Here is a 10,271-nt window from a genome sequence, read left to right as displayed (position 1 = left end):
TGTGTCCTGCCCTATGGGACACAGCCTGGATTCTAACCAGGGACTGTAGTAACGCCTCTTCCACTGAGATGCAGTGCCTTGACCGCTGCGCCACTCGAGAGCCCAATGGAGTGACGTATAGACTTGCAGGGGGTGGCTCTGGTGATATGTGGTGCTAAATGAACTGTTCCTGCATCGGTTTCAGAAATCTCATTCTAGAAAGTAGAAGTTTTTAACATGATCAGAAACGCTGATCCAAGATCAGTGTTCGAGCGCGTTCAACGTTGCAAAGGAAATACCCAATGAAAACTGACTTCAAGCGTGCTTTTGCCCAATAGTTACATGCGATGGGAGGGTTATGTATTATATCCCGCCTACTTTAATGTAAATAAACGCGAGTAAGCTGCCAATCACTTTATAATGACGTATGAGTTAGCCAATGATATATCAAAATGGGTGGAGTCAGAGTTGATTGATAAGGCACTGCTGCAATGAAATCGCTAGTTTGCTCAACACGTAGACGTATATATAAGGTTTCTGCCACATTCTCTTCCTTTGTGATAATGTCGGCTGAATATGAAGACAGGTACAGTAAGGAACGCACATTTTTAGAACTGTATTGCGTAAAATTAATCAAATTTCAAAGAAAAAATATGTATTATCGTAACGCATACTATTTGAAAATGTATTCGACGTTTAAAGCGTTAATGTTGAACCTATTTGACTTGTTAGATATCTGGCGAGCCTGTATGCTAACGTTATATGTAGTTACGTTAACTATGTGTAAAGGTCCCTCAACTCTGCCTTTTTTAGGTAACGAGTTACTCGTAATATATAACCAACATCGATCGACAGCATTTTATTTTCTGTTGTGAAAGCGTACGAATTAAGCTTTATTTATTTATGTTTGGAAAACCGCTGCCGGAACCTTAGCCAATTTTCAGTAAGATATGCTGCGGTGCCGGCTTCTCGGCAAGCACGTGAGTGACGAACTTGATTTGAGCCTAGTTTAGCCTAGGCCTTTCCGGAATAGGCGTACCTGTTGTGGCTTTTCTGTGTTGTAATGTGAATTTAGTGAGCCTCACCTTTGAAAATACGTCGATATATTTATTAATCGAAAGATCTTGGGCAGGTCCAGCAGGATGGCTCGAGCAAAGGGCGGGGGGTGGAAATGTCACGCACATGGTCGTAGTTACCGGCGTGACAATGGCAGGCCTTATTGTCATGCTATTGCTAGTTTTGTTAGACGTATTTATCACATCCCAAGTGGATAGGTATTGTTTTTAAAAAATGTTCGCGATTTGTTTCTTAATTTTGATCTGGTTGCCAATTCACTCGGCGTGATCGACATTGGGCCTAGTTTGCTATCTAGCAGGCTAATGCTTAACATGTAGATTACCAGCGCATGTAAACCACAATTATTTTCAGATATTACTTTCAATTGTAATATTACTTTAAGTCAGTTTTTGAACATCTAAGTAATTTTAAAGAAGTATTTTACACGTTCAATCGTCGTTTACGCATGCTGCTAGCCGTCACTGGATTTCGGGCCTTGGTAAACGACCATCTTGAAATATCTGAAAAAGAAATGGCCGCCTTTCGACCATGGGCGTTTTTCCGGGAAATGCCTCCCGCACACTACGTGTTCTACTCTACACAATCTCCATTGTGCAATTCGTCTGTAAATTCATCTGTTTAGCAATACTTACAAAACTGTTACGAAACGGTTAACTGACTTTATTGCAATCCTTTTCTAGTAGAAATTACGTCTCCACCAGAAACAATTTCTCACTTGAACAGTATCGCCTGTCCAGTGTAGCCTATAAGTAACGATATTTGTCTTCAAGCTTAAAGGCAGCTTTACGTTATAAAATGTGTAGGATTCTTTGCTGTTGTCACTTGTGGAATTTACTAATGTCATATTTTTAAAAAACATGTTTTTCAGACCTCCCAGAGATAATGGCCCTGAGGGCATGGAGCCAGATGGGATCATTGAGGTGAGTAAATTGGATGAAAAAGAAAAGTGATTCAAGAGCACCAATTCCAATTTGTGTTTTATCAGCTTAATTCGCTGCTAAAACAGCAGGTCGTCAAGTTGCACTGGATAAGTGTATGGTCATGTTTATATTCTACTTTCTACAGAGCAACTGGAATGAGATCGTGGACAGTTTTGATGAGATGAACTTGGGCGAGAAGCTGCTCAGGGGAATCTATGCCTATGGTTTTGAAAAACCCTCTGCTATCCAGCAGAGGGCTATCCTCCCTTGTATCAAGGGTGAGTATTCAACCACACTCGCACTTCAGATGGCTGGGTCTGAATGTTATTAACCTTATGAGGGAGTTCAACTCTTAAGAAAGCATGAACTTGTCACCTTAAAGACCTTAACATTCACTTAGCCAAGGGAACTAAAGTCACTACTTCTGCTTTGCTTAAAGCCCCCTGTCAACTGGGCAAGGCGGTGTCCTCTAATGGCACTGAGTCTTATATCTGCCAGGGGAAGAGCGAATGAGACCATATTCATCCCAGTCAACTCTGTTCAGTGGGGAATAGGCTGGTTCATGCTATGGGCACAGATGTAACGGCCAGTCAAATGTAGTGCATTTTTACTTTAATTTACTGAGAATTTAACTCTGAAAAACTAGTAGTGGGTGGTTCGTTATACTTAAATGTGTATGCTTGTTAGCTGACGTGCTAGTAAAAATGCATGTGTTCAAGTCAACGCAAAATAGCTGTGGCGTTAATGGTATAGTAAATGCAAACCGGGGGGGTTATATAGTATGCCACATTTTTTATATAAAGAGCTGACATTCTCCCATCCTGCCTGTTCCCAGGTTATGATGTGATTGCACAGGCTCAGTCTGGTACTGGGAAGACTGCCACCTTCGCCATTTCCATTCTGCAGCAGATAGACATGGAGCTGAAGGGCACCCAAGCCCTGGTCCTGGCCCCCACCAGAGAGCTGGCTCAGCAGGTTTGTCCTGGGGGGGAATGGGCACTTTACTTGACAGAAATGTTACTAGATTACAGTAAGTAAGTAATGTCACACTATTCTAAACTCGTTGCCTCCTTTGTGTGGTAACCTAATGTTCCCTGTCAACTGGGCAAGGCTGTGTTCTCTAGTGGCACTGAGTCTTATATCTGCCAGGGGAAGAGAGAATGAGTCCATATTCATCCCAGTCAACTCTGTTCAGTGAGGAATAGGCTGGTTCATGCTATGGGCACAGATCTATAACACCTGTACATTGTAACAGTTTGTATAGCGTATAACAAATGTACTGGCCAAACCTGACATGTACAAGTCAACCAGGCCAAAGATTTTTCCCTGTAATGGGCTACACATGCTTCACAATACTCCGGTGCCAGATTAATTGGGAATTAAATAACCTTGTCACTTAAACTGACATTCTTTCAAACCAATACCAACTGTTATTCTAGTTGCACCTCTGACACACACATCACCGATCAGAACTCAAAACCATTCCCCCGTATTTAATACTTTTATTTCTTTCTCTCCTTCCTCAATAGATCCAGAAGGTGATCCTGGCCCTGGGTGACTACATGGGAGCCTCCTGCCATGCCTGTATAGGAGGGACCAATGTCCGTAACGAGGTTACCAAGCTCCAGGCTGAGGCCCCTCACATAGTGGTGGGGACCCCTGGCCGCGTGTTCGATATGTTGAACCGCAAATACCTGGGTAAGTGCTGGGCTAGTGGTTGACCAAACGTTTAATTGACAATCAATGGTTGAAGTTACACTTGGAGTGAGGCTTTACAATATTTTATTTTGCGTGTGCTCAATTATCAGATGTAGTTTGTACAGTTTGAATTGGTGTTTTATACGTTTGAGTGACCAGGTGTGGTTATAGAGCTGTATAGTGATGAAATCCATGCGTGTCAACTGACTCTGGAACCCCCTGAGTGTTCTAGTTCTGCCTGTCAGCGTTCTGTTGGCTGGCGTGTTCTAAACCTCAGGGCTCTGGAACTCGTGATCAGATTCCACACTGGCTGAATACAGCACTCAATGACTCTGCACTTTTTGTTGTGAAGTAGTAGGGGAAAATTAATTTGGGATCTCATCCGTCTAATATTGCTAGTGGTGATATTACCAGTAAAGGTGGAATTAAACTATTTGTGTGTGCATGTTTAATTAGTTCTTGTTGCATCACTACGCCTTCCCTCCATCCAGCCTCCAAGAACATCAAGATGTTTGTGCTGGACGAGGCAGATGAGATGTTGAGTCGAGGGTTCAAGGACCAGATCTACGAGATCTTCCAGAAGCTCCCCACCAGCACGCAGGTACGTCAATCTGAGTAGTACCGACTTTAGCTTGAGACATTTGACAGATGTGTCTGTCGTTGACATTACTAGAAACATTTGTCATGGTTAATTGCTTAAGGGAAGTATGAACTTGATGCAGTGGCGTTACACTGAAACTGTCCCACTCCCTATAGTATGGGGGTGGCCAGAGATAACTCTCCTCCCAGCTTGTGTGCTGTGTCTGGAATGAAGGTCTTTGGTAGAGAATCTAGAATCTGCTCTCCACAGTGACTGGGCTCTCTGTCCCTCCTCACGACTTAATAGCAGTTTACAACTTATTCACTTTCTTCACAGCTGTCAGTTTACAACAAGTCACCACACTCAACCATACCTGTCACTCGTGTTATAGACGTTGGCATTGCCTCTTCCCTGAAGGTTAACTGTTGTAGACTGTTTGTGGTAATGTTGATTGACTTCAACATGCCTAACCTCCATGTGGTTGACCATTGCTCTCTAAAATGGCACCCTATTCCCTTTAGTGGCTAAAATGGGTGCTCAATTTGGGGGATTTTGATGCTACCAGGTAGTAGCTAGTGGAAGTAAGTAATGAATCATCTGTTGTTAATTCTATATAATGGCCTCTAACCCCTCCAGGTGGTTCTGCTGTCTGCCACCATGCCCCAGGATGTGCTGGAGGTCACCAAGAAGTTCATGCGTGAACCCATCCGCATCCTGGTCAAGAAGGAGGAGCTCACCCTGGAGGGTATCCGCCAGTTCTACATCAACGTTGAGAAAGAGGTGAGGGTTGCCCTTAGGCACAGATCTAGGATCAGTTGAAGGTGGGATTGTTATTTATTTAGATGTAGACCGTAGGCGAGTTTAGAGTAAGGCTTGGTTTGACTACCTACAGTCATTTGCGTCTCACTTTAATGATTGTTTACATGGTAAACGCATTGTCTGACAGCTGGTATGTGAACATTTGGTTAAACCTATGTTTTTTTTACCTTTATTTAACTAGGCACGTCAGTTAAGAACAAATACTTATTTTCACTGATGGCCTAGGAACAGTGGGTTAACTGCCTGTTCAGGGGCAGAACAACAGATTTGTACCTTGTCAGCTCGGGGGTTTGAACTTGCAACCTTCCGGTTACTAGTCCAACACTCTAACCACTAGGCTACCCTGCCGCCCCAATTGAAGTGAACTCAAATGGTTTTACCTTCTATTTAACTAGGCAAGTCAGTTAAGAACAAATACTTATTTTCACTGATGGCCTAGTAACAGTGGGTTAACTGCGTTCAGGAGTAGAATGACACATTTTTACCTTGCCAGCTCTGGGTTTCGGTTACTTTTACTGAACCAAGGGTACAAAGGCCCCACTAAGTTAAGACTTATCTTGCCAGTAAGGTAAAGACTGTTTTATTAAACTTGTGCTTGTCAACTGATCCCAGAGTCCCCTGGGGCTCCATGTGGCCTGGGTTGGCCTTCTGTCAGCTGGTTGTTACTGGGCCTCAGGGCTCTGGGGGCATGATCTGACTGTTGCCCTGAAAACACACCCCTCTATTGGACAAATGCCCTGCAATGGTTATTGGCTCTTGGGCATTAGTTTTGATGATTTATAACTTCTCTTGAAACTTGTAGTGATTAAAGGCGAAGTTGGCTTGCAGACTAAGGTAAAATAAAGTTGAGATGTGTAAATTGAAAGTGAGAACTTTGGAGAGGGTTCACTCATGACCCAGCACATCTTCCCTAACTCCATAATGTGCATGAATATGTGTTTGCCTAACTGGTGCATCAACGCTATATTCCATTGCTTTGTCATCCCCCCGATCTGTTCCTCTGTCTCACCTGTTAGGAGTGGAAGCTGGACACCCTGTGTGACCTTTATGAAACCCTGACCATTACCCAGGCTGTGATCTTCATAAACACCAGGAGGAAGGTGGACTGGCTCACTGAGAAGATGCACGCCAGGGACTTCACCGTCTCTGCTCTGGTAAGAGACGATAAACTTGAATGTCTGTGGCCTGTGACTTCTCTTGACGTGAACTTGTGCTACAGCCTTGGTTTGAGAATTTATCTTGTCGTTCTCTATGTTCTTACTAGACCTGGTGGTATTTTGGCTTTTATTTTTAATCATCCCTGTAACTGAACTACGGCTTTTTGTAGGTCATTGTAAATAATATTTAAATAAACATTTCTTAACTGACTTGCCTAGTGTCAAGTTGACTAAATGCTGCTCTGTCATGAGTCATTTTAGACTCCCTAGGGCTTCGAGTTTCTTGTTCGTGTTAAAATTCTAAGAATATTGTCCTAACAACTCTGATCTGATTTTAAATAACATAGCTATGTCAATGTGAGGCTGTCCCATAGAAATGCCACAACACCTATCTCCCCTGTCAACTGGGCAAGGCAGTGTCCTCTAATGGCACTGAGTCTTATATCTGCCAGGGGAAGAGAGAATAAGTCCATATTCATCCCAGTCAACTCTGTTCAGTGAGGAATAGGCTGGTTCATGCTATGGGCACAGTATTTGCATGTTGTGTAGTGGTTTGATGTTACATCATGACCAACTCCTGTAATCATGCAGTAATATTTTCTTCAATGTCCAAGTCTAGAATCTCATAGCCATAATTGGTGTGGTTTGTGGATTCATATCACCTGTATCTACCTGAAGTCTTTCAGCGAAACATAGTAATGGCTTACCATTGAACCTAAACTCCACTTTACTTTTATATTTGTTAGATATAACTATGCTGTAGGAGCTAGGAACCCAAGCATTTAGCTACACCCACATGCCTATTAAGATGTGTATATTATGTCCTCTTCCAGCATGGAGACATGGACCAGAAGGAGAGAGACCTGATCATGAGGGAGTTCCGCTCAGGCTCCAGTAGAGTTCTTATCACCACTGACCTGCTGGTAAGTCACTTCCTGCAATGACATCGAGCTCAAGAAGTTTCCATGCGATGGTGTCTCACTGTAATGGTTCCCCACTTCCTGTTAATTTAAGTCCAGACATAACTCTCCTCCCAGCTTGTGTGCTGTGTCTGGAATGAAGGTCTCTGGTAGAGAATCTAGAATCTGCTCTCCACAGTGACTGGGCTCACAGTCCCTACTTACAACTTATTAGCAGTTTACAACCTTGTGCTAATGTAACTTTCTTTCCTTGCTGTTGACTGATTCAAAATAGCAAACATTGCACAATAAATGTTTCCAGTGCTACCTATCCCTCTAGTCTATTGCTCAACAGTTTAATTAGTTGGCATGATCCTCCATTTCCATATAGTTTGGCTTTCTCCAATGTCTATAAAGTACAGTCTTTTACAGCGCTTGATTTTCAACCTTTGTACATCAGTATTACTGACTGTTCTGTCATTGGCCACCTGGGCCTATTTGTACTGTGACCTGTCCCAAATGCCATCAGCTTGTCTTTAGTCACCTTTTAACCTGGGACTGACTGTCCCCCATCTCTCTCCTTGTCCCCCAGGCCAGGGGTATTGATGTCCAGCAGGTGTCACTGGTCATCAACTATGACCTGCCCACCAACCGGGAGAACTACATCCACAGGTGATTCTAATACTATAACTCCCAGCATAAAGCGTTAGACTTTATTGTCCTTTGTGGAAATATGTCTGACTTCACGTGGTTGACGTTAAAGCAAATGACATTGATACCAGGTCAGCCATTTGACATGCTAAACTATGGCTGTATAATGATGAAATCCATGCGTGTCAACTGACTCTGGAACCCCCTGGGTGTTCTAGTTCCGCCTGTCAGCGTTCTGTTGGCTGGCGTGTTCTAGACCTCAGGGCTCTGGAACTCATGATCAGATTCCACACTGGCTGAATACAGCGCTATGTAGTTTGATACTAGTTGGTTGAAATTGTGAATCCTTTCAGTGTTCCGTTGGGTTTCATTCAATGGTTTCACAAGATTTAAGTAACAAATTGGGGGGGTTAATAGCATGCATCCAGTGGCGCAAAGCACTTAACATTCAATGAAGGGTCATGTCGACCTGCCACAGTTGATTTGAACTACATGTCACCTTAGATGGAACCTAATGTCAACCTAACCTCTGCTTCCTCTGTCAGGATTGGCCGAGGTGGTCGTTTCGGTCGTAAGGGTGTTGCCATTAACATGGTGACTGAGGAGGACAAGCGTACGCTGCGGGACATCGAGACGTTCTACAACACCACCGTCGAGGAGATGCCAATGAACGTGGCTGACCTCATCTAGTTTCTACATTCTAGAGGATTTCGTTCTGCCCCAGGTCCCCCCCCCCCTATCTCCGTCCCAACCTCCCACTTCATCAAACCCTGAACAAAAACGTCCCCTGCCCCTTTAAATGAGGTTCCTTGGTCCCTACCACCTTTACCTGGGATACAATTAGATCCCTCCCCTGCAATCTGATCCTGTTTCACCATGATTCTGATCCTTGACCTAGTATTCTAACCCAACTCAATTTCTCTTAACTGTGGGGGCGGTCTTTATGACCCATTCCTTTAGTCTGCGGTTAAGCTTATTTGAGTCCTACCTAACCCCTCCCAGTGTCTTTCCAAAGTCAAAAATGTGTTCTGTTTTGATGCGTTTGTTAAGCTCAACTACCTGATATGATGGGGGCAATCGCGCTACTCAGACTGAAGTTTAGAATTGATAATGGTTGTTAAAGAAGAACTCGTATAGTTAGAGGCCACATCATTCATTACTATAATGGCTTCTCTGCCCCCTCCCAACTCAACCCTGTCCTGACTATCCAAGTTATGGTTATGATATATCCACTCTATCCCCAATGGTGCAATTTAGTGGCATTTGTGTATGTCGGCGGGGGGGGGGGTGTGTGTGTGACTTGCTTTTATGCTGACTCAGGCTGTCTGATTCTGCACCATACATACCCTATAATGCACAGTAGGCAATAGGGTGCCATTTTGGATGCACCGTTCTTACTATTGTCAAGTGTATCATTGATCTACAGTCAGTGGGTGTTTTGAGTTCTTCAGTAAGTGTGCAACAAAACTATACAATGGATTTTTTGGTCTTGGAGATGTTATTACATTACCATTTGCCAGAATACAGATTCTAAAGATTACAATGTATACTGAAATTGGTATCCAACCCTATTCTCTCTGGGTATTTAAAGGTTCGTTTAAGGGGCTTCAACAAATAAAAAAAATTGTATAGAAAAAAGCTGAAAAAAACATGCTATCATGAATGAGTATGAAATGTTTTCCTCTTGATGTCTGAGCTCTCTGCTGTGCTATTCTCTTGTTTATATTTCTGCTTTATCCTGTATAGTCCCAAGTTGTGAGGTAGCATTATTTTTCGTTTGAAACCTGTTGCTTATTGGTGGGGCTGCATGGGAACTGACTGCTCACTGCAGAATAGGTTATGGAGGGGATTTACAATCCATACCCTGTTTTGAACTGTCACAAGAACCCTGCTGTGGGAGTTTCGAAGGACAGGGTTTTTTTTATTTTTAAGAGATATCTGATTTGAAAGGGTGGTGTCACTTTTGTAACCTACCTCACCAAACTGTTGGGGGTCTTTACACGTAAAGGACCAAACTACAAATGATTGAGTATATAGAGATTAATATTATAACATGTTTGTTTTTTTCAACAGCTAAAAAAATATGGGCTGTCATTTGGGTGGGTTGTCAGGGATGTGGGGATTTATTGATTTGTCAGTGCTATTTTTAAAATGTGATTATGAAAATTAACCTTTTTTGAGACAGAGGCCATGTATCAACTTTTCTACATTGGGTTCTGTATAGTATTTATTTTAATGGTCTTAAATAAAAAGTGTTTCTCCTTTTTAACAAGTTAACCATGGTTCAAGTTGCATTCATATCCACTTCCTCACGTTGAGGTCATATACCAAACAGCCTTATTTGATAAATTAAGTTGTACTTTAAAGTGGTGATGGTGGGTTACAATGTGCATTCATATCTAATTTCAGACATTTAGGTTAACATTAGTATTTGCTTTAAATGGATGCTTTGGATATTGAGACCATATCAACTTCTCCCAGATTCAGACTA

The 10,271-nt window shown here is 42.7% G+C and overlaps 1 protein-coding gene and 3 non-coding genes across 4 annotated transcripts; all 4 read left to right on the top strand.

Moving 5' to 3' along the window:
• Window positions 1-470: 470 nt before the first annotated feature.
• LOC115133332 (eukaryotic initiation factor 4A-I) lies at window positions 471-10,057 on the top strand. Its single transcript, XM_029666453.2, has 11 exons — window positions 471-565; window positions 1,925-1,976; window positions 2,122-2,254; window positions 2,812-2,951; window positions 3,506-3,674; window positions 4,166-4,275; window positions 4,891-5,034; window positions 6,090-6,227; window positions 7,064-7,153; window positions 7,722-7,801; window positions 8,326-10,057. Exons 1-11 carry the CDS (start codon window positions 471-473, stop codon window positions 8,468-8,470), a joined length of 1,296 nt encoding a protein of 431 aa, XP_029522313.2. The 3' UTR covers window positions 8,471-10,057.
• LOC115133883 (small nucleolar RNA SNORD10) lies at window positions 3,850-3,992 on the top strand. Its single transcript, XR_003864271.1, has one exon. It is a non-coding gene; the product is annotated as a small nucleolar RNA SNORD10 (small nucleolar RNA).
• LOC115133884 (small nucleolar RNA SNORD10) lies at window positions 5,651-5,786 on the top strand. Its single transcript, XR_003864272.1, has one exon. It is a non-coding gene; the product is annotated as a small nucleolar RNA SNORD10 (small nucleolar RNA).
• LOC115133881 (small nucleolar RNA SNORD10) lies at window positions 7,942-8,084 on the top strand. The gene has a single exon (XR_003864270.1). It is a non-coding gene; the product is annotated as a small nucleolar RNA SNORD10 (small nucleolar RNA).
• Window positions 10,058-10,271: the final 214 nt, after the last annotated feature.

The sequence above is a fragment of the Oncorhynchus nerka genome, linkage group LG8, assembly GCF_034236695.1.
Source record: "Oncorhynchus nerka isolate Pitt River linkage group LG8, Oner_Uvic_2.0, whole genome shotgun sequence".
Classification (NCBI taxonomy): Eukaryota; Metazoa; Chordata; class Actinopteri; order Salmoniformes; family Salmonidae; genus Oncorhynchus; species Oncorhynchus nerka.
This window is presented reverse-complemented; position numbering and strand designations above follow the sequence as displayed.

Excerpts from the sequence above, each read along its gene's own strand:
- LOC115133332 (XM_029666453.2), top strand. The coding sequence starts at position 471 with ATGAAATCGCTAGTTTGCTCAACACGTAGACGTATATATAAGGTTTCT. Across the intron at positions 4,276-4,890 it reads AGCTCCCCACCAGCACGCAG|GTGGTTCTGCTGTCTGCCAC; the intron begins GTACGTCAATCT and ends TAACCCCTCCAG. Across the intron at positions 5,035-6,089 it reads ACATCAACGTTGAGAAAGAG|GAGTGGAAGCTGGACACCCT; the intron begins GTGAGGGTTGCC and ends CTCACCTGTTAG.